At 37.7% G+C, this 24,395-nt stretch overlaps 1 protein-coding gene across 1 annotated transcript; it reads right to left on the bottom strand.

The window, feature by feature from the left end:
* On the bottom strand, positions 1 to 22,489 carry LOC128930726 (eukaryotic translation initiation factor 1A, Y-chromosomal-like). The gene is made up of 7 exons (XM_078364510.1): positions 22,325 to 22,489; positions 19,367 to 19,450; positions 15,811 to 15,914; positions 13,996 to 14,046; positions 4,622 to 4,703; positions 3,168 to 3,259; positions 1 to 366 (listed from the first exon to the last, which is right to left on the bottom strand). Exons 1-7 carry the CDS (start codon positions 22,338 to 22,340, stop codon positions 361 to 363), a joined length of 435 nt encoding a protein of 144 aa, XP_078220636.1. The 5' UTR covers positions 22,341 to 22,489; the 3' UTR covers positions 1 to 360.
* Positions 22,490 to 24,395: the final 1,906 nt, after the last annotated feature.

The raw sequence follows: 24,395 nt of genomic DNA, 5'->3' as shown, positions 1-24,395 counted from the left end.
AATAGATTAACGGGAAGTAGGACTTATTATAACTTACAATGATTACAAAGCAGAAAATTATGCAAAATATCAAATTACTTGAAGTAAAGTTATCACAGTAGCAAAGGCATTTATTTGTTTTTATAGCAAATATTATGATCTTTTATCTGTAAGTTTACATCAAAACAATAAAGTATTAACATTTAAGATAATTCGGTGTCATCAGCTTTTACAGAAATAAATACTTTAAAACGATGAAGACAGATCAGTTTGCTTTAACAAACTATAAACTAAACGAATTTCTCTTAACTGGTGATAGTCAAAATCCCAACTGGAGAGCAATCCTCAGAAAACTTCAAATGTAAAATCGCTCAGTTCAATTTAGATCTGTAATTGAAAAGAACATCAGATCAATATATCTAATTGCAACATTCTAATGCATACAAAGACTCCGGGTAGCAATCTGAGAAGTAAATCCTTTTGACCTGGGTATTCTGTATACTAGATTTTTCTCATATCCTTTGTGTTACCAGTAAATCTTTATGGTCTTTCAGAATGTTACTATGTAACATATTATCAAAACATCTTTGAAGTTTTGCATCTCTTGATTTCCTTTGTGGTAGTGATTATACATCTTATATTCTGACGGTGGGCACAGACAAAATAGAATGTAATTCTTTTAAGAATGGGACAAATATTGTCCTAATCAAATTCAGAGTTCATTTAGTCAAAGTAAAACTAAAACACCTATAAATCTTCTACAATGCTCTCTCAAGATAAGCAAAACAAACTCTTATAAACTAAACTTCCTCTCATAGCCATTGTCTTTATATTCCTTTCCTGATTACCCTACTGGGTCTAGTTCCAAAGGAAACACTGGCATCAATCTAAGTACTTTTCCTGACCCACTTCCTGAGAAAAGTCTTAACATTCCTAGATCCTAACTCTAATATCTGTGTATGTAGCTTTGTGTTTCTGTATGCAGTCTAGGTAGGTTCTTTTAATTTTCCAGACGCCTTCAAGCCCATTGGCTGTGGAAATGTTCACATTTGCCGTTAATCTACAACACAATGTTTATGCTTGTGGTTACTGCAACATGAAGTAAATGTCTTTTCTGTTTAATTCCAAAAACATCTCTGACTCAGGGTCCCCAAAAGGAGGTATATAAAGAAATCAGAATATGAAAGGAAAATATCTTGGGCCCCCAAAATTGCTAAGAAAAACTCAAGGTGGAAAGTGCGGCAAACCTGCCTCCCATTCTATTCAAAGTGGTCCTTCAGCTCACTGAGTTAGAAGCATAACTGACCGCCTACTTTACAAAGGCTAACAAAGACACCTTCCCTTTCTGAACTGAACCAATGTGCTTCTCATATATATTGACTGACGTCTCATGTCTCCCTAAGATGTACAAAACCAAGCGGTGCCTGACCACCTTGGGTGCATGTCCTCACAACTTCCTGAGAATGTCATGGGTGCATCCTCAATCCTGGCAAAAATCAAGTTTCTAAATTAACCTGACACCTGTCTAAGATTTCCTCATTCACAAGAACAACAGGTTTTTCAGCCTTTTTCATTTTCTCCTTTTGGTTGTACCTTAAAATTTATATTACATGAAGGCAGATTTATGACTCAGAAATATTTCCTGAAGAAAAAAAATTTATAAATTTTAGAGTATTTTAAAAATGTATAAATGCATATGTACAACAGAATTATGTCCTGTTTATTTTCTTTAATTCAAAGTGTAGGTAATCTAAATAGTTTGGAAATGTGCCAAAATATAAGCTATAATATCAGAAGAAGAGAAGGATGGGTGTGATAGATGAAGAAGAAAAACTGTAAACTGTAGAATCCTGTTGGTGAGCATATGAATGTTTACAGAGGAAGTTAAAAATCCTTCTATTCCTCTGAACAGCTGGAAAACAACTTTAATGAATGTTTGGGTCAAACAAAAGCTGTAGAGATCCCTGATGTAAAATAATGGTTCCCAATGGAGTGAGAGCATCAGTATCACTTGTGCCTGTCTTAGACTTTCCAGAGACTTGCCTTAGTAATTTTTTTTTTGAGACAGAGTCTCAATCTGTTGCCCAGGCTGGCGTGCAGTGGCAAGATCTCTGTCTCCCAGGTTCAAGCCATTCTCCTCCCTCAGCTTCCTGATAGCTGGGATTACAGGTGTGAGCCACTGTGCCCAACTGGCCTTTGTAATTTTGAGAGCTCTAGTATTTGCGCAGTTATGTTAAGGATGACTACTTATTAATATCCAGTCAATCATAATTTTGGGGTTTCCATATACAGATACTTTTTGAATCATATTTTTATTATAGGGATATTGATCAAAAAAGCCTACACCCAAATGAAGTTAAGCTACACCACCAATTCCATATTTAACACACACACACACACACACACACACAGTCACTCTCATAAAGGGAAGAAATCAAAGTAAATTTTATTTGAATACAGTTAACTTAAAAAGTAAGATGAGGCATTTACTGCTTTGTGAATTCTACTGCTTTGTTACTAGGAAAAACAATCATTTCCATAAAATAGGTGCAAACCAAATCTGAAGTCTGGCCAATACAAACTGATGTTCAACAACGTAATTCTATTACGTACCATGGCAACAGGCCCAACATTTTAACAAGCCTTTCAAGTATATTGTAAATTTCAGTGCTGCATCCAACTGGTTCAAACAAGATTCCTTTTTTTTTTTGAGACGGGGTTTCGCTTGTTACCCAGGCTGGAGTGCAATGGTGTGATCTCGGCTCACCGCAACCTCCACCTCCTGGGTTCAGGCAATTCTCCTGCCTCAGCCTCCCGAGTAGCTGGGATTACAGGGATGCGCCACCATGCCCAGCTAATTTTTTTGTATTTTTAGTAGAGACGGGTTTTCATCATATTGACCGGGATGGTCTCGATCTCTTGACCTCGTGATCCACCCGCCTTGGCCTCCCGAAGTGCTGGGATTACAGGCATGAGCCACCGTGCCCGGCCAAGATTCTTCTTTTAACAGACTAAGCATTTCTCTTGAGAGGACATATTCTCAGAACTATGTGTTTAGAAACTCTACTTTAATTATGATTGCCGACTGCCAAAGCTAAAATTGATTTTTGAAGAAAAGAATATTCCAAAGGATTGCAAAGTTTACAGATAATGCACAGATAAAACACCAATTAGGTTTATCTACTTACATTGTCAATGTCTTCATCATCATCTTCAGCATCAACAAACTGGATTTCATCATCATCTCCAGGACCAAATGTGTCTGTTTCATTGATTTCAGCTAAAGATAAAATAATATACTGATTATATAATCAAGATTTTGCCTGCAATCTCAGCACTCTGGGAGGCTGAGGTGGGGAGATAACCTGAGGTCAAGAGTTTTGAGACCTGCCTGGCCAACATGGTGAAATCCCATCTCTACTAAAAAAAAAAAAAAATTCCTGGCTTGGTGGTGCACACCTGCAATACCAGCTACTTGGGAGTCTGAGCCAGGGAATAGCTTAAACCTGGGAGGTGAGGTTTGCAGTGAGCTGAGATTATGCCACTGCACTCCATCCTGGGTGACAGAATGAGACTCTGTTTAAAAAAAAGAAAACAAAGAACATATGTGCTGTATTTTTTCTTTCATTTTAAAAAGATAATTATAATGTTCACGTAGCACACATACAAAAGGTATTTTAAATATGGCAAGCAGACTCTAATTATACTAACTAAACAGCTAAACATTTCCATGTAGCCTTCAAAAATGATTTGAGCTCAGGTTAACAACTTATCCTCAAAATATATAGTTATCTTGAAATTACAACAGCTACTTCACCAATTATTAAACAGATTTATCAAATCAGTGAAAAATACTTGGTTAAATCGTAATCATGGTTATCACTAAGCAATAAAGGTGAAAAAAGGAGGTGCTAGCTAAATTCCCAATTATTTCAGCAGTTCCTGAAATGCCAATAATTTCATCAGGATGTTCATGTTTATGTAAAAATCTTATTTTCATAAGTTGCAATGTGATAAACAATAAAAACAGCTGCCTAGTAAAATACGTAGGCTTTAAAACAGTGCATATTCTCTTTGATGGTGTTATGAGGGACTTATTTTAATCTTGTCAAGTTTTGTGCAGTAAGCATGCATGATGTCTACCTTTAAGAAAAAGAAAACACAATTGTTTGTTAAAAATAATCCCACAGTTACAACTTTGGTAAGAGAAACTGAATACTTTTTTCTGTAAGATTCAAACATTACTATTATAATTGTTGCCTTTCCTTAAATGAAAACTGCCAATCTTTTAAGAATTGTTTAGAAAAAGTCTATACAAAATATATTCCTTTGAGAGATTATATACAAATCCAGAGCTTATGAATTAAAAAACTCATCATCAAAGGAAATTTCATAATTCAAAATCTCTTTATTAGAGGCTTCTATTTTTAAGTTCACACTGGCTTTATTTGAGATTTCCACTTATTAATATCTTTTCGAAAGTCTTAGAAGTATACTGAAGTATAGGCAAGACTACTTACCACAAATTTTGTACGTATACACTAAAATAGTATGTAAAACAGAATTCTACTAAAATTCCTTCACCTAAATTCCACAAACATTAATATGAAAGAACAAGTAGATATAATAATTTTGATATTACCATGTTCTGGAAGCTCGCCATATGCCTTCAGACTTCTAGCTTCATCTGCATTGTACTTGAAAATTACATCAGCTTTGCTATCCTGAGAAATAAACAAATAATGTTCAAAACTGCTTATACCAAAGTATCACCAGTTGTTTCACAATTTACTTTCAAATTAAAGACATCTAAAGAAAGGCCACATAATGTTTGTTACAAGTGGTCCTGCTTTTCTTTGCCTACCCGAATACCTTCTAGAAAAAATTGTTGAGTCTGAATAATTAGGAAGTGGTTTGTATTCATTGGTAAACAATAATTAATAGATTTGGAAAGATACATACAGATTTCATTTTAATAAAGCATAAGTGGCAAGCCCGGTCTTTTATATACTATTACCTTTTAATTAGAAGTCTCTTTGAAAAAAAATGGAAGATGAATTTTAAAAAATTGCAGTGTAAAACTCTTAGGTCAAAGATTACAATTTAAAACTTAAATGCATTAAGGAATAATGTTAAAAAAGTAATATAGTTTTCTATGAATCAGTAGTGCTTAGTATCAGAATTATCTATCAGAATTATCTATGGAACTTGAAAAACAGACAGCTAGAGTTTAAGAATAGATACCTACTTCCTTAAGACTGAAAGAAGACCTGCCCAGGATGTGGTACATAAATGTACATTTTTAAAAGCTCTTCTGGGTGGGTGTTTCTAATGCAACCATTGAAAAACACTCTCCTAAGATGTGAAAACACTTCCCCATTTAAAATTATTTTATCCAACTTGGGAGGAGAGGAATTGTGATTGCTTACAATTTGCAATCTAGATCTAAAAACTAAAGTGATCTGTCACAATGGCAGTAAAACCAAAACTTTCCAAACCATCATGTGCAAACAAGATTTTGTTAAACTGGTGACTCAAATAATATAATGGACATAAAAATAACTTTAAAAGCACAGTACAATTTATATATATGTATACACACACAAAAAAAAATATAGTCAATGTGCAATCAAATATATATTTAATATATATTCATACACGCACACACACACACACACACATCAATGTGTAATTAAGTCTATGAAAATAAATGCCTCCTTGCAGCAATTGTACACATGGCAGCACAAGGATTTACTAAAATTTGTTTCTTCATGAAAGAAATGAGAATACTGACAAAATTGGTAAAAGTCCATAAATCAGTAATCTGAAAATTAACCAAATGAAGCAATAAACACTAAGGAGTGTTTATTCAAAAAAATGGGTGAATCTCACTAAGAAAAAGTGGCTTTTTAAGTTTCCCCATTCCCATGTCTCATCTCAGTTTCATAAACACCAAAAGCCTCTCAGCTACTGAAAAACACAGAACAAGTCTGAAGTTTCTTGTTAACTCTATTCTATAGATAACAGACTGCCAGTTCCTGGAAACTCCCATTTTAAGAGTTTTTCTTTCACATAACTGATTCAGAACTTACTCACTTTGAATGCTTACCTCCCAAGACTTTTGTAGAAAAAATAATCTGTGGCAACTTTTTAACATGTTTTAAGTGGCAATAACAGTCTGGATAAAAAAGAAAACTAACCAAAAACTTGGAAGAAAAAGCTATGTAAGAGATATGCATAGGAAATGTGTAAAGTCCAAAATACTTCTGCAAATCTAAAAGGCCAAATACAGGTTCATGGCAATGCACATGATAAAGACACAGATATGAAAGACCTAATCTTACCCCTCTGAAGTTAACATCCTGCACAGCATGAGATCAAGACTAAGGAAGAGGTGTCAGTTGACTGACACTGGTTGAATGTTGAAAGTATTACTCCACATGTTCAAGATTTCTCTTTGAATGCTCAATTCCTTAGTGGTTTTAATGAAATCTAAATTCAACATGAACTGCCTGTTAAACCAACCAACCATTCAATGGCCGAAGAATTAGTTCTGAAAAGTCACCAAACAAGGAGTAGTAACAAGAGCCCTGAGAAGTAGGAATCTGAGTTCCAGAACAGCTATGTGGTAGTTAAAATGTTCAGCTTTTGGGAGGAACTCAAGATGGCGCTGTGACAACAACCCAGGATTTCAGCTCTCTGTTAATCCGCGGAGAGGTGAGTCAAAGCTGCATTTTCAGACTGATCTTTGTTGCCCACAGAACAGGGAAATTCCCAAGTATAAAGGAGACACGGGAAGCCAGGCAGAGGCTCTGCCTGGAAAAGCCAGCTGCCGGGGAAGCGTCGGCTGGCCCTACACAGCGATCCCCACAGGGTGCGCTTGTCCGGGCACCCTGTTGAAATGGCAACCTGAGACTTGAGAGGGCTGAACTCGAGACTGAAAGTGACATGGGCAGTGGGCCAGCCCAGAGGATTGCAGGGACACAGCGTGTGGGATAGCGCAGTGGGACAGAAAAAATGGCGATTCCCACCGTGGAGACTATCCCTGAGGTGCTCCCTGGGGGAGGGGTGTCCACCTTTACCAAGGCAACCTGCCCTGACTGAGACACACACCCACTGCTGATGAAGCCTGCAGTTGCCCAGGCAACCCGCCCCTACTGAGATACACGCCATCTGCTGACGCAGCCTGCCATTGCCGAGGCAACCCACTACAACAGAGAGACTCCACTGCAGGGTGTAGCCCATGGTGGAGAACGCAGCAGAACAGCAAGAGCCTGCAGCAACAGGGCAAGCCTCACAACAGCAGGGCGGAGCCTCAGGAGTCAAATAGTGATTAGACTGCCTCCTAGCTGGGCAGGACACCTCAACAGACATCCAAAAACAAAGCCCCAATGCCCCAAGACAGAGCATTTGAGAAAAAAAGGTTTTTTAAATGAACTCTGTTACAGCAGAATCAAACATAGCAGCCTAACAGCCCTGAATGAACAACAGAGCTCACAGCTCAGCAACTGAGCTCCTATAAAGTACAGACTGTCTCCTCAAGCAGCTCCCTGACCCCTCTATATCCAAAAGACTGACATTTGGCAGGCATCAACTGGGACAAGGATAGCAGAAAAAGAAACGGGTAGCATCCCACACAGTTCCGCAGCTACTATAGGTGTACTCCAGACAAGCAGGGCCTGCAGTGGACCTCAGCAGTCGTACAGCGAAGGGGCTAGACTGGTAGAAGGAAAACCAAGTAACAGAAATACTTCATCACCAACAATCTGGGTGTCCACCAAGAGACCCAATCGAAAAGTCAGCCGCTACGCAGACGACAAGTGGATAAATCCACAAAGATGGGAAGAAACCAGCGCAAAAAGGAGGAAAACACCCAAAACCAGAACACCTCATCTCCTAGAAAGAACTAAAACTCCTCACCAGCAAGGGAACAAAGCTGAACAGAGAATGACTTTGATCAAATGACGGAATTAGACTTCAGAACATGCATAACGAGAAACTTCCATGAGCTAAAAGAACACGTTCTAAATCAATGCAAAGAAACTAAGAACCTTGAAAAAAGATTTGAGGAAATGATGACAAGAATGGATAACTTAGAGAGGAATATGAATGAACTAAAGGAGCTGAAAAACACAATACAAGAACTTCACGAAGCATGCACAAGTTTCAATAGCCGAATTGACCAAGCAGAAGAAAGAATATCTGAAGTCGAAGATCAACTCAATGAAATAAAACGAGAAACCAAGATCAGAGAAAAAAGCGCAAAAAGGAATGAACAAAGTCTCCAAGAAACGTGGGACTATGTGAAAAGACCTAACCTACGTTTGATAGGTGTACCAGAAGGGGAAGAAGAGAATGAATCCAAACTGGAAAATACTCTTCAGGACATCATCCAGGAAAATTTCCCCCACCTAGCAAGACAGATGAACATTCAAATGCTGGAAATACAGAGAACACAACAAAGATATTCCACAAGAAGAGCAACCCCAAGGCACAGAATCGTCAGATTAAAAAAGGTTGAAAGGAAGGAGAAAATACTAAGGGCAGCCAGAGAGAAAGGTCGGGTCACCCACAAAGGGAAGCTCATCAGACTCACAGCAGATCTCTCGGCGGAAACACTACAAGCCAGAAGAGAGTGGGGGCCAATATTCAACATTCTTAAAGAAAACAACTTTCAACCCAGAATTTCATATCCAGCCAAACTGAGCTTCATAAGTGAAGGAAAAATAAAATCGTTTACGAACAAGGAAGTACTCAGAGATTTTGTCACCACCGGGCCTGCTTTACAAGAGCTCCTGAAAGAGGCACTACACATACAAAGGAACAACCAGTACCAGCCATACCAAAATCACACTAAATGCTAAAGAGCATCAACATAATGAAGAATCTACAACAACTAACGGGCAAAACAGCCACTAAATATCAAAATGGCAGTATCAAATTCACACATAACAATATTAACCCTAAATGTAAATGGACAAAATGCACCAATCAAAAGACACAGACTGGAAAATTGGAATAAAAATCCAAAACCCATCAGTGTGCTCTATTCAGGAAACCCATCTCACATGCAAGGATACACAAAGACTCAAAATAAAGGGATGGAGGAAGATTGACCTAGCAAATGAAGAGCAAAAAAAAGCAGGAGTTGCAATTCTCATCTCTGATAAAATAGACTTTAAAGCGACAAAGATCAAAAGAGACAGAGAAGGCCATTACATAATGGTAAAAGGATCAATACAACAAGAGCTATCGATCCTAAATATATATGGACTCAATACAAGAGAACCCAGATACATAAGGCAAGTTCTTAATGACTTAAAAAGAGATTTAGATTCCCACACAATAATAGTGGGAGACTTTAACACTCCACTGTCAATATTAGACAGATCAACCGGACAGAAAATCAACAAGGATATCCAGGGCTTGAACTCAGACCTGGAGCAAGCAAACCTGATAGACATTTACGGAACTCTCCACCCCAAATCCACAGAATATACATTTTTCTGAGCACCACATCACACCTACTCTAAAATTTACCACACAATTGAAAGTAAAGCACTGCTCAGCAAATGCAAAACAACTCAAATCATAACAAACAGCCTCTCAGACCATAGTGCAATCAAGTCAGAACTCAGAATTCAGAAACCAACCCAGAACCGCACAGCTTCACGGAAACTGAACAACTGGCTCTTGAATGTTGACTGGGAAAACAATGAAATGAAGGCAGAAATAAAGAAGTTCTTCGAAACCAATGACAACGAAGACACAACATGCCAGAACCTCTGGGACACATTTAAAGCAGTCTCTAGAGGAAAGTATATAGCAATAAGTGCCCATATGAGGAGAATGGAGAGATCCAAAATGGACACCCTATCGTCAAAATTGAAAGAGCTAGAGGAGCAAGATCAAAAGAACTCTAAACCCAGCAGAAGACAAGAAATAACTAAGATCAGAGCTGAACTGAAGGAGATTGAGACACGAAAAACCCCTCAAAAAATCAATAAATCCAAGAGCTGGTTTTCTGAAAAGATCATCAAGATAGACATACCACTAGCCAGATTGATTAAAAATAAAACAGAGAACAAACAAATAGATGCAATAAAAAATGATAAAGAGGAAATCACGACAGAGTCCACAGAAATTCAAACCATCATCAGAGAATATTACAAATAACTCTATGCACATAAACTAGTAAACCTGGAAGAAATAAATAAATTCCTGGAATCCTGTGTCCTCCCAAGCCTAAACAAGGAGGAAGCTGAAACTATGAATAGACCAATAACAAGGTCAGAAGTCGAGGCAGGAATTAAGAGCCTACGGCTCAAAAAAGCACAGGTCCAGACGGGTTCAAAGCCGAATTCTACCAGACACACAAAGAGGAGCTCGTACCATTCCTTCTAAAACTATTCCAAATAATCCAACAAGAGAGAATCTTCCCAAATCATTTTATGAGACAAACATCATCCTGATACCAAAACCCGGCAGAAACCCAACAAGAAAAGAAAACTGCAGGCCAATATTCATGATGGACATAGATGCAAAAATCTGCAATAAAATATTGGCAAGCCGATTGCCACAGCAAATCAAAAAACTTATTCATCACGATCAAGTAGGATTCATCCCAGGGATGAAAGGCTGGTTCAACATACGCAAGTGTATAAACCTAATTCACCACATAAACAGAACCAAAAACAAAAACCACATGATTATCTCAATTGACGCAGAGAAGGCATTTGACAAAATACAACAGCCCTTTATGCTAAAAAACCTCAATAAACTCGGTATCGATGGAAAGTATCTCAAAGTAATAAAAGCTATTTATGACAAACCAACAGCCAATATCATACTGAATGGGCAGAAACTGGAAGCATTCCCTTTGAAATCCGGCACTAGACAAGGATGCCCTCTCTCACCACTCCTATTCAATATGGTACTGGAAGTTCTAGCCAGAGCAATCAGGCAAGAAAAAGAAATAAAGGGTATTCAAATAGGAAAGGTGGAAGCCAAATTGTCTCTGTTTGCAGACGACATGATAGTATACCTAGAAGACCCCATCGCCTCAGCCCAAACACTCCTGAAACTGATAAGCAACTTCAGCAAAGTCTCAGGATATACAATCACTGTGCAAAAATCACAAGCATTCGTCTTCCCCAATAACAGACTTAAAGAAAGCCAAATCAAGAACGAACTGCCATTCACAATTGCTACAAAAAAAATAAAATACCTTGGAATACAACTCACAAGGAACATAAGAGACCTCTTTAAGGAGAACTACAAGCCACTGCTCAACGAAATAAGAGAGGACACAAACAGATGGAGAAACAGTCCATGTTCATGGTTAGGAAGAATTAATATCGTGAAAATGGCTATACTGCCCAAAGTAATTTACAGAATCAACGCTATCGCCATCAAGCTACCATTGACTTTCTTCACAGAACTGGAAAAAACCACCATAAACTTCATATGGAACCAAAAGAGAGCCCGCAGAGCCAAGTCAATTCTAAGCAAATAGAACACAGCGGGGGGCATCACACTACCGGATTTCAAACAATACTACAAGGCTACAGTCATCAAAACAGCATGGTACTGGTACCAAAACAGAGATATAGACCAATGGAACAAAACAGAGGCACTGGAGGAAACACAACATATCTACAACTATACAATCTTTGATAAACCTGACAAAAACAAGCAATGAGGAAAGGATTCCCTGTTTAACAAATGGTGTTGGGAAAACTGGCTAGCCATGTGCAGAAAGCAGAAACTGGACCCCTTCTTGACACTTTACACTAAAATTAACTCCAGATGGATTAAAGACTTAAACATACGACCTGGCATGATAAAAACCCTAGAAGGAAATCTAGGCAAAACTATCCAGGACATAGGAGTAGGCAAGGACCTCATGAGCAAAACACCAAAAGCATTGGCAACAAAAGCCAAAATAGACAAATGGGACCTAATCAAACTCCACAGCTTCTGCATAGCAAAAGAAACAGTCACTAGAGTGAATCGGCAACCAACAGAATGGGAAAAAAATTTTGCAGTTTACCCATCTGACAAAGGGCTGATATCCTTTTGAATTTACAAAGAACTCAAACAGATTTACAAGAAAAAAACAAACAAGCCCATTCAAAAGTGGGCAAAGGATATGAACAGACATTTTATGAAAGAAGACATATATGAGGCCAACAATCATATGAAAAAATGCTCATCGTCACTGGTCATCAGAGAGATGCAAATCAAAACCACATTGAGATACCATCTCATGCCAGTTACAATGGCGATCATTAAAAAATCGGAGATGGCAGATGCTGGAGAGGATGTGGAGAAAAATGAACACTTTTACACTGTTGGTGAAAGTGTAAATTAGTTCAACCATTGTGGAAGACAGTGTGGCGATTCCTCAAGGCCTTAGAAATAGAAATTTCATTTGACCCAGCAATCCCATTACTGGGTATATACCCAAAGGACTATAAATCATTCTACTATAAGGACACATGCACACGAATGTGTATTGCTGCACTGTTTACAATAGCAAAGATGTGGAATCAACCCAAATGCCCATTGATGAGACTGGATTGGGAAAATGTGGCACATATACACCATGGAGTATTATGCAGCAATCAGAAATGATGAGTTCGTGTCGTTTGCAGGGACATGGATGAATCTGGAGAACATCATTCTCAGCAAACTGACACAAGAACAGAAAATGAAACACCGCCTATTCTCACTCATAGGCGGGTGATGAAAAATGAGAACACATGGACACAGAGACGGGAGTACTAAACACTGGGGTCTATTGCGGGGAAAAGGGGAGGGCCAGTGGGAGGGGGAGGGGGGGAAGGATAGCCTGGGGAGAAACGCCAAATGTGGGTGAAGGGGTGAAAGCAAACAGAACACACTGCCATGTGTGTACCTATGCAACTATATTGCATGTTCTGCACATGTACCCCCAAACCTAAAATGCAATAAAAAAAGAAAAAAATAAGAAAAAAAAAATAAAATAAAATAAGATGTTCAGTTTTTAAGAAATAAATTAAGATACCTAAAAAGGTGGACAGAAGACTTTAACACTAGCAAGCAACTAGACTTAACAGATGACTACACGAAACTCCAACCAGTAGCAAGACAATAAGAATCCAGACATAGCAGTAATTTTAATGTGGTTAAGCAATGGTAATAAGTTCCATGGGCAGTAATCAAATGGATTTTATAGACCTATGACATGTAAATAGTTTCAAGGTTAGAGATAAATGGCTACTCCTGTCTTTGTTCTCTACTGCTCCTCTTAAAATTAAAGCATATACAACAGTCTGTACTGTAACTACTTGTGTGCATGCGTAACTATACTACAAAACCAAAAAACTCTTAGAGGAGAACTGACTTATTCAACAGCATCATCTAGACTTGCGGTTTCCCAACTAAGTTTCAAAATATTAAAATAATATTAAGAACATGAGTCTCCCAAATTATTAAATTTTGCTTTGACATATCAGGATACTAATAAAAAATTACTACCTATATACTATCATTCTCATTTTTAAAAATATTAAAAACATATTTAAAAACAAAAAATTGTGTTCCATGAAAAACTACATATCTTCTAATATGACTTCAAAGCACTGAAATTCATCCTACTCAATACTATTTCATGTCTGAAATGCCTAGCTGAATGCCTCAAACACCACTAGCGTTTAAATGGATGACGACAGAATGGTCTACTTGTCCGAACCTGCAAGAAAATATTTACTACACACGGTATTAATAATAAAATCAAAGAATTAAAACAAATTATGTCTTTCCACAAAATACATGTACCATTAACTATCTGTTCAAATTATTCTGAATTTGAAAAATTTTACAGTCTTAAACACAACTGGCCCTAAATAATGATGCTGGCAGAACCCTGAGAAAGTATACGGGGCTGGAACAAGTTAAAGATGCTAGTTGGTATCTTCTAAACATCAACGACTATTTTTAAAGACACAACACATACTTAGATGTTATTTTTACCTGATAGTCTCGTAGACCAACCAATATAATGTCTGAAGTATTTATCCAAACCTGTAAGAAATTTATGCAGATTATTTTAAAAATAAAAGCAAATAAGAAGGAGAATGTTTAGTGAATCTTCCCATAAAATGGATACGCTATTCACCTAATGTGAAAAATAAAATAAAATTAAGACTTTGATGCCAGGCCAGGTGTCTCATGCCTATAATCCCAGCACTTTGGGACGCTAAGGCAGGAAGATCACCTGAGCACAGGAGTTTGACACCAAAACTGGAAAACATAGAGATGCCTAGACTGTACAAAGAGTCAAAAAATTTCAAAAAGTTGGGTGTAGTAGCACATGCCTGCAGTTACTTTAGAAGGCTGATATGGGAGAACTACTTGAGGTGGAGGCTGCAGTTGAGTGATGACTATGCCACTGTACTCCAGCCTAGAGCACAGAGATCCTGTCTCATAAAATTGGGAAAAAAACCTGTAACATATATACATAGTATAGTGGTATGTAGCACATAGTTAAGGTCTGGCATGGAAAAAATTACAGTACCAATTGAGTTTGTTAAAATTTTCTTTCTTAGAATGTTAAAAATCATAACAATTTTATTCCAATTACCAAGAATTTAGAATTCCAGATAATCCTTTGTGGTAGAAATTCAGACATGCAATTGTATCTAAACAACAAACAAGATGTATCTAAACAAAATGATTCTAAAGCAACCAATCTACATAAATATAGCCTCTGCTATTGTCTTAACGTTTGTATTCCTCCAGATTTATGTCGAAATTTGAATCCCATGGTACTAGGAGGTTGGGCCTTTGGGAGGTGATTATGTAATGAGGGCTGATCCCTGATGAATGGGATTTTTGCCCTTATAAAAGAGGCCCAAGGGAGCTCATTCATCTCTTCTAAAATATGTGGAGAATGCAGAAGGCACCACATATGAATGAGAAAATGGGTCATCACCAATATTAAATGGATTTCTCTTTCTCCAGAGCTATGAGAAATAAAATTTCTGTTGTTTATAATCTACCCAGTCAAAGGTACTTTGTGATGGCAGCCCAAACGGACTAAGAGAACCCATAAAAGTGCCACTAATTTGGAAATGAAAGCATGTTAACACACCAAATAGATTCTATTTTCTTCTTTTTGAGATAGAAAATCTCACTCTGTCACCCAAACTGAAGTGCATTAGCAGAATTCTTAGCTCATGGCAACCTTGCGCTCCGGGGTTCAAGCAATCATCCTGCCTTAAGCCTCCTGAGGAGATGGAACTATAGGTATATGCTGGCTAATACTTGTAGAGAGCTCAGCCAAAATAAAGTTTTTATTATAAAATTTAAGTACCACAGACTTTTAATCAATTTGATTTATAAAACTACCTGATATGGTATTGTAATAAATCTGCTGTCTACCATTTCATATTCCAATTTTCCTCATACCACCTACAACTATTTCAACCAAGACAAAACCTAATGAAGGAATATGCAGCAATTAGTCTCTTTTAATGTAAATTCCCACATTTTTTATTGTTTCAAAGTATTAACATTTGAGTCAAGACGATTTGTATTATATATTAAAACATGTGATGTAGTCAATACTAACATCAGAGTAAACACTTCTGGCAGGAATACAACAGAAGTCAAACAAAGGAATTATTCTTTAAAAGTAAATCTAAAAGTTATCAAAGACCTTTTCTGTTTATTCTTATTGTCATGAGTCACGGTTGTATAAATTATTTTGAGAACTCAAATTGCTTAGACCATGTATTTAAAGCAGAGACTTTTTTAAATTGAAGTAAAAGAAATCTACACACCTACCTTTTTTCTCAATTTTCCTCGGATATGGCATAACCTCTTTACACCATCAAAACACAATGCTTCCAATCGTCCATTCCCCAGCATTTTAATTACCTGAGCATACTCTGAGAAGAGGAGAGTAAAACAAGGGTGAGATCCTATTCAACATTTGTTAAAATGTAATGAGTGAAATTTAGCTGTTTGGTTGGGCATGGTGGCTCACACTCGTAAACCCAGCAATTTGGGGGGCAGCCAAGGCTGGTGAATCTCCTGAGGTCAGGAGTTCAAGACTAGTTTAGCTAACATGGGGAAACCCCATCTCTACTAAACTTTAATCAGTTGGCTGTGGTAGTTGGTGCCTGTAATCCCAGGTACTCAGGAGGCTCACGTAGGAGAATGGCTTGAACACAGGAGGCAGAGGTTTCAGTGGGGCTGAGATTATGCCACTGTATGCCAGCCTGGGTGACAACAGCAAAACACCACCTCAAAACAAAACTAAAACAAAAAACAAAAGAAAATTATCTGTTAATAAAACCTCCACTAACTGCTAAATCAGATCAAACTACAAAGAAAAACAGAATAAAACAAACAGCAAAAAGTTTAAGAAATTCATTCAGACAGTCCTATTTCAAAATGTCACATATTATGGCAGGGAAACCGGAGTCCCAGCTATGCATATTTACTTTAACACCTTTATTTTTAGAATAAATAAAAGCCTAAGTCAAGTAACTTGTTTAGTGTTACAAACGCCATTTCCATGACAAGCTATATCCGTTAGTAGAGGCATTTTAATTACCTACCCATTCTGAATATGTCAACAGTTGTTTTTCACGATTGTACACTTTAGTTTTGAACATCGAAGTGGCTCATTTCATAATATACACTATAACACTTCATCAGTCTCCCCACATGAGCCTTAACTCAATCTTCACCATCCTTAATCTCAGAAATGACTGAGACAAATTATAGCCTAACTATTAAAAATTCCCATTTACTTTAGACTATCTCAGTGATTATTCTTAAGTTCTTGAAAAATGGGAGTGACATTCCTAAGTAAAATATAACATGTTTATGGGAAATACTTTCAAAAGTGCCCTGACTCCACTGCTACTAGAAAGTACTCCTATAAGAATATGAGCATTAGCCAGTACAGCCATTCTCTTCTAAGAGGCAGGAAAGAGAAAAAAACAAACAAAGGAAATAGAGGGAAACAGACAATTCCAAAATTTTCACACTAATAAGGTTTCTTCTTAGAACTATCCAAGAGAAGGTCGGGCGTGGTGGCTCACGCCTGTAATCCCAGCACTTTGGGAGACCGAGGTGGGTAGATGACGAGGTCAAGAGATCGAGACCATCCTGGACAACATGGTGAAACCCCGTCTCTACTCTAAAAATACAAAAACTTAGCTGGGCATGGTGGTGCATGCCTGTAATCCCAGCTACTCAGAAGGCCGAGGCAGGAGAATTGCCTGAATCAGGTGGCAGAGGTTGCGGTGAGCTGAGATCACGCCATTGCACTCCAGCCAGGGTAAGGAGCAGAACTTCGTCTCAAAAAAAAAAAAAAAAAAAAGAAAGAACTATCCAAGAGAATATCGACTAACACATAATTACATTTAAGAGATAAATTTATAAAGCTACATTGAGAGGTTGTTATATATGTGGCAACTGAGTTCATTTTACAGAAGTTGGTGAGCCCAGATTATCATTAAGCACTTCTGCAACATGGATAAAAATAACAATAAAATAAGAACAAATGGAAATTAAAAAACTGGTCCTGAAAGTACAGTCAATGTCTATTAGAAATGAAAGATGATAGCTAAATAGGTGTCTTTTGCCAGAAAATAAGTTTCATATAATTAAAACATGTTAACTTTTTAGTGGCTTCTATCTAGAATATAAAAGACTAACAAAAATTCAACATAGAAACATACATAGTTTTTGTCGTAAATATTAAATAATGTATTTATGTTGAAAATAATTAAACGTAGAGAAATTTGAATATAGATTATCTAAGAGATTAGGACTCTTCACAAAATGTCCTGTTAGGGAACTATTAAACTGTAAGCTAATCTAAACAGTTATATGTAGTTAGTGGTACCTATTTGAAACAGCATAGTATAAAAGTTAAAAACAATATAACATTAAAGTTAAATTTGTTGCAATAATTCTACTGTAGTTAGAGAAAGAAAAGTGCTTCATCTTAGAAGACATACGTTGAAGTATTTAGGTCTGAGGCCTGTAAATTCATGTTACTAGTTATCTGTATAGAAAATCAAAATGGTCAGAAAAATGTGTAAACATGCAGAAACGCAAAGAGAGAAATAAATGATGTAAAGGTTAAAAACTAGTAAATTCAGGTGAGGAATATTTACAATTTTGTTGTGTACTAATATTTCAAATTTTTCCTATGTTCATTATTTTAAAAAGAAAAAATGAAGACAAAAGCAAATGCACCAATGAATTTATTTTGTTCTTTTGTATCTCCTTTTATCAATCCAGTGGGGTTAGTCAATTATTAAAACTGTATTACAGGCTGGGCATGGTGGCTCACACTGTAATCCCAGCACTTTGGGAGGCAAAGACGGGTAGATCACGAGGTCAAGAGATCAAGACCAACCTAGCCAACACAGTGAAACCCCAACTCTACTAAAATACAAAAATTGGCTGGGTGTGGTGGCTCACACCTCTAGTGCCAAATACTGAGAGGCGGAGGCAGGAGAACTGCTTGAACCCAGAAGGTGGAGGTTGCAGGGGGACAAGATTCTGCCACTGCACTCCAGCCTGGCACCTGGTGACAAAACAAGACCATTAAAAAAATAATTATATATATATATATATATATATATATATATATATATATATAGTATTACATTTTATGATTAAGTACTAGTGGCAGTGAAGCACTTGGGGTTCAAAAAGGTTTTATGATTTTTATCCTAAAAAATTCCCATGGTCTACTAATAGTGTATGACATTATGCATTAACAACATATGAAATATTTAATGATCACAGTCTATGCTTAATTTGCTCTAAACTTTTTTTTTTTTTTTGCTTCGAGCAGGGTCTTGGTCTGTCACCCAGGCTGAATACGGTCATGCCCTCACAGCTCCCTGCACCCTTAACCTCCTGGGTTTAAGCCCTCCTCTCCCCTAATCCCGCGGAGTACCTCGGACTCCAGTCATGTACTACTATGCCTCATTATTATTATTACTATTATTGTAGAAACAGGGTTCTGCCCTATTGCCCCCAGCTTTAAGCAAGCGAAACACTTCACTTCCCAAAGGGCTGGGATTACAGCAATCAGTTAGATTGTATTCCTCCACGCTAAACAATGAAACTGTGTTTACAAAAATGCTCTCAATGAATCCTATATCCAGACTTAATATATCCTAGAAATTATTATTTAATAAACAAATTCTAGATAAATGTGGATGATGAGAAATGACAAAAGGAAAAATGGAAACATAGTACAACTGCTTAGCATAATGACTAAGACTCCTTTAAGAAAAAGACAGAAAATTATACTCATGGCAACAATGAAACATGTTAATAAAAGAAGCCTAACTTAAAGTCTTACCTTGTCCATCCTCTTTAAACACCAACTCTCTTTTTTCAGATTCCTTCTCATTCTTACCCCTGCGCCTGGTTTTACCTCCTTTACCTAATTAATTTAAAAAGAAGATAAAAAAATTCACTGTAAAAATCTACATATTATATACATTATAATACAAAAGAAGACTTTTGAAGTTTGCTTTTGAAACCACTTGCAGGAAAATTGAAAATGTGTCATTTAAACAGATTTATTATCTGTTTAATGTACATTAAAAGAGGTTTAATGTACACTACAACATTAACATTACAGAATTAACAGGACTTTTCAGAGTTCTCTTTAAGTCTTTTACCAGGTATATATCAATACTTTCCTCTTGGACATTTGTTTGGATACTGCTGAGATAAATGTACATCTTATGTAAAACTGTATAAAAGAAAAATTTTATTACTCAAATAACTATTGTGAAGATGTTGTTCATGCTTTCCAAATAAAAACAGGACTCTATTCATTTTCCTCTATAACATATTTTAACACTAGTCAATAATTAGTCCTGAGTATCTTTTCATTACAATAGCTGCAGACCTGGGCCAACATTTTAACTGTTAAAGTATATTAATGCTGTATCTTGATTTCTTCAATGTTTCACTATTATTACACAATGCTGCATTGAAGGTTGTCTGCAAACAACCTTCATAAGATAAATGAACACAAGTAGAATTTCTGAGTTAAAAGTTTACAAATTCACTTCCTTACTCTTTAGATCAACTATTTCAACTGCCATCACATTTCTTTCCATTTTTATATTTTCGCTTATTGCTAGACACATAAGCGAAAGGATTTTCTATTGAATCACCAAGGAATTGGGGTAATTTTCCGTAACATTTTGTCCCCATTACCGAATGTTAATGAAAATAGCAGTGGTTTCCAAAAGGAGAGTTAAAGACCGCAAATCAAGTAATATTAAAGGATCGATGGAAGAATCTGAATAAAAAAGATAACACTGCAAATAGAATAAAATTTACATACTTGACCACTGTAAACTCAGACATCTAATTCTTGAATGCATCCAATACCTCAGGGGCAGTTACAGTACTGTGTGCCACTATAAAACAAAGTGACTCGTCTACATTTTGATCCATTCTTAGGACACACCAAAACTAAATTTCTAAAAGAAAAACACATTCTATATTTTGAGTCATTAATCTTGCCTGAACTTAGCGGTGTCAGGACAAGGATCATACCTGCTTTGCTTACTGAGTTTTACAAAAGTTTGGCAGCTTTTCAAATGACTAAATAATGATTAGTTCAAGTTCTAAAAGAATGGCAACTTTTAAATTGCATATCGCAATCTCAAAGGTGGAGGCACCTTGGTCTATCTCTCCAGGAGTAGGCCAAAGGCTGCCCGTTTCCCGATGTGAGGATTGGTTTCTAAGACTTCGGAAGAAAACCAGCTGAATGAGTGCAAAGAAAAAGTCACACTACATATGGCCCATGCTCATTTACATGTTTACTTGGATAAACCTCATCACAATATTAACAGGCATCTGGATTTTCAGATAAAAAACAACAACAACAAGAAAACCAAATTAGCAAGTTTTATTTCTACATTAGTAAGTCTAATAAAATACGGGTCTTCCGCAGTATCCTTCAACGAATAAGCCCAGCAGATAACACCGATTTTACATAATAACAAAAACATTCCATTTAGGATGGGGATTATCTCAAGAAGAAAAAATGGCGAGTGGTGGCAGAGGACTTTATGAATCTGTGCTGTAATTCTTAGACATATCTTTCTTTTAAGTGCCTCACATATGATTTAAAAAAAAAAAACTGTTCTCAGTCTACCATAATTAACCAAACCCTTATGATTCTCCTTTTATTGTAATGTCGTGCAATAGAATTCACTATCTTTTAAGAGAATGAGACTAGGCATGCACATACCACAATTAAAGTCGTTTAATATTCTTTTTTAATCTTCCTTTCTAAGAACAAAAAATCCACACCTCCTACTTAAACAATTTAGATGTGTTTTGGAGATACTCTTTCTAATGAGAATATTCTTAGGCATCATTCAGTGTAAAAGTTCTACCCTACAAGAACAAAGCAAGCCTTACTATTTAAGGAATGGTGTCAGGTACAGGTACAGTAACATCAACAAAGATTTATTGGACACTTTGCAAGGGATACTGTGATCTTTAGTTGATAGCTTATTTAAGAGAACTGTGAATCTCATCAACAGAAATAAAGGTGGAAACAAGATAACTACTGAAGTTGTTCAGTGCTATCTGAAAAATAAGTTCACTTACAACTTAAAAAGTGGGAGGCCTAACCTCTCCTTAGGCCTCCCACTTTATAATTGTAAGTAAACTTACATTCAAGTCTAAGCTTGGTGTGAAAATTTAGCCGCAGAATGAAGGTAACCTTTATGTCTTTATTCCCACAATATTTATTTGATAAGGAAGTTGAAAACTTGCCTAAATATGTAACACATCTTCTGCAAAAGAATGATCAACTTTTTTAAAGAGCTGGGGCAGAGTAAAACGCCAGAAATGAACCTAAACATGTTTCAAGGTTTCCTCACCGTTTAACACAAAAAAGGGAATATCCTTAACAACACTTTTAACTGTCCGGATAGTCTTCAAAATGAATAACTGCTTCAGGAAAGTAGCAGGGAAGTTGGTAGGAACCTATACTTGAAGGCCAGGCCTTCCGGATAAGGTCCCTCAATCGTCTCTTCCTATACACGGTAAGTCTGGTATGAATCAGTCTCAAAAGCCCACGATCCTCCGAAGGCCTCATAAACATGGCGGCTGTCCCACCCCAATGTGACCAAACTGAGTGTTCCCAGCGTCTTTCCCTAACACATAAGAAGGGGCGCGGCGCCCAATACCCGCGGGAAGAACCGTCACTGCGACCTGGAACAGACGTCGAGATTAATGGCAGAGCAGGCAGAGGTACAGTCCCAGAGGCCTGCAGGATTACCTTTATTCTTGGGCATGCTGGTGTTAAGGGCCTCGTGTGACCTCTTCCGACTCCTTTCTGGCGGTTACTACTCCACAGCAGCCTGAACTAAGATGTCGCAGACGGGCGCGTCGAAGAGACTGGCTACTGAGCTCTGTAACACACTTCAGACGGGCACTTTATGACGCCAGCAAAAGGCGACGAAACTAATTACGATACTTCCCCCGCCCCCAACCGCTTCTCTATGTCGGAGGCGTGGCCAAATGACTGACGTAGTAGATCAAGTCAATAAGAAAGAGTTTGGTCCACGAAAAAACTCGGGGCGGGGCGGGACTAGACTCAGCATGGAGAAGGCGGAGTCAGGAACGGAAGGAGCGGGGTGGTGGGGTCTACCGCTTTGTAAAAAAAACCGTCTTCGGGCTGGCTGCGGTGGCTGACGCCTGTAATCCCAGCACTTTGGGAGGCCTAGACGGGTGGATCACGAGGTCAAGAGATCAAGACCATGGTGAAACTCCGTCTCTACTAAAAAATACAAAATTATCTTGGTGTGGTGGCGCGCGCCTGTAGTCCCAGCTACTCGGGAGGCTGAGGCAGGAGAATTGCTTGAACCTGGGAGGCAGAGGTTGCAGTGAGCCGAGATCGCGCCACTGCACTCCAGCCTGGCGAAACAGCAAAACGCTGTCTCAAAAATAAATAAATAAATAATAAAAAAAAACAACCATCTTTCCGGGTCTGGAGCTGTGGCTCACTGCCATAATCCCAGCACTTTGGGAGGCCGAGGCTAGCGGATCACGAGGTCAGGAGATGGAGATCATCGTAGCCAACGTAGTGAAACCCGGTCTCTACTAAATTAAAAAAAAAAAATTACCTGGGCGTGATGGCACATGCCTGTATTCCCAGCTACTCAGGAGGCTGAGGCAGGAGAATAGCTTGAACCCAGGAGGCGGAGTTTGCCGTAAACCGAGATCGCCCCTCTGCCCTACATTATGCGTGACAGTGAAAGACTCCGTGTCCGTGTCAAACAAACAAACAACAGTCTTCCAGTTTCACAACTTACTGTGGCATTTACCTATAACCTCCTAAAACAAGTCCTTGCTCTTATACAATGAGATTGGAGGACTGGTGAAGGACAAGGACCCCTATGTTCCGAATGATTATTACTTTTCTCCATCTTTTTTTTTTTTTTTTTTTTTTTTTTTCTTGAGACAGTTTTGCTCTGTTTGCCCAGGCTGGAGTGCAGTGGCCAGATCTCGGTTCGCTGGAAGATCCTTCTTTTGGTTTCAAGCGATTCTCTTACCTCAGCCTCCACAGTAACTGGGATTACAGACGCTGGTCACCACGCCCGGCTAATTTTTGTGTATTTAGTAGACAAAATGGGTTTTCACCATATTGGCCAGGCTGGTCTCGAACTCCTGACCTCGTGATCTGCCGGGGCCTCCCAAAGTGCTGGGATTATAGCATGAGCCACCACCCGCGGCCTACTTTTCTCTATCTCTGTCTTCTCTATCTCACCATAAACCATATCAGTACAGACACCAGATCTGTTGCCTAAGCCTCTGAATTTTGCAGTATATCATGACTTAACCAAATGTCTCAAATGGACTGGCTGTGGTGGTCAAATTATTTCAGGAAAAATTCCACTGGGTTATGGTATTCGATCATTTAGTTAACTGTATTTGTTGTACTACTATTATGTTTAGAATGTTGGCATCTGTGTTAAGATATATCAGTTTGTAGTTTCTTGTGATGACTGGGTCTAGGATAAATAAAATCCTGGCTTCATAGAATTAATTACATAGTGTCCCTTTTTCCCTGTGTTTTTGCACAAATTTGAGTATTGAGGTAAGTTATTTAAATGGTGGTAGGATTTAATTTTGATTATTAATTTATAATGTATTTATTCCTAAGTCAGTTTTGGTAGTTTGTATCAGGAATTTCTTCATTTATTCTAAATTATCTAACTTGTTGGGCGTATACTTGGCCATAATATAGATAGTATAGTAGCCTCTTAATCCTTTTGTTTCTTTCATTGTGCAAGATAAGTCACAGTACTCCAATTATCAGGCACTCAAAACCAGTCTATGAAAGTAGC

This window comes from Callithrix jacchus, chromosome Y, assembly GCF_049354715.1.
Source record: "Callithrix jacchus isolate 240 chromosome Y, calJac240_pri, whole genome shotgun sequence".
NCBI classification, from domain to species: domain Eukaryota; kingdom Metazoa; phylum Chordata; class Mammalia; order Primates; family Cebidae; genus Callithrix; species Callithrix jacchus.
The sequence above is the reverse complement of the archived record's forward strand: the minus strand, read 5'-3'. Positions and strand labels throughout refer to the sequence as shown.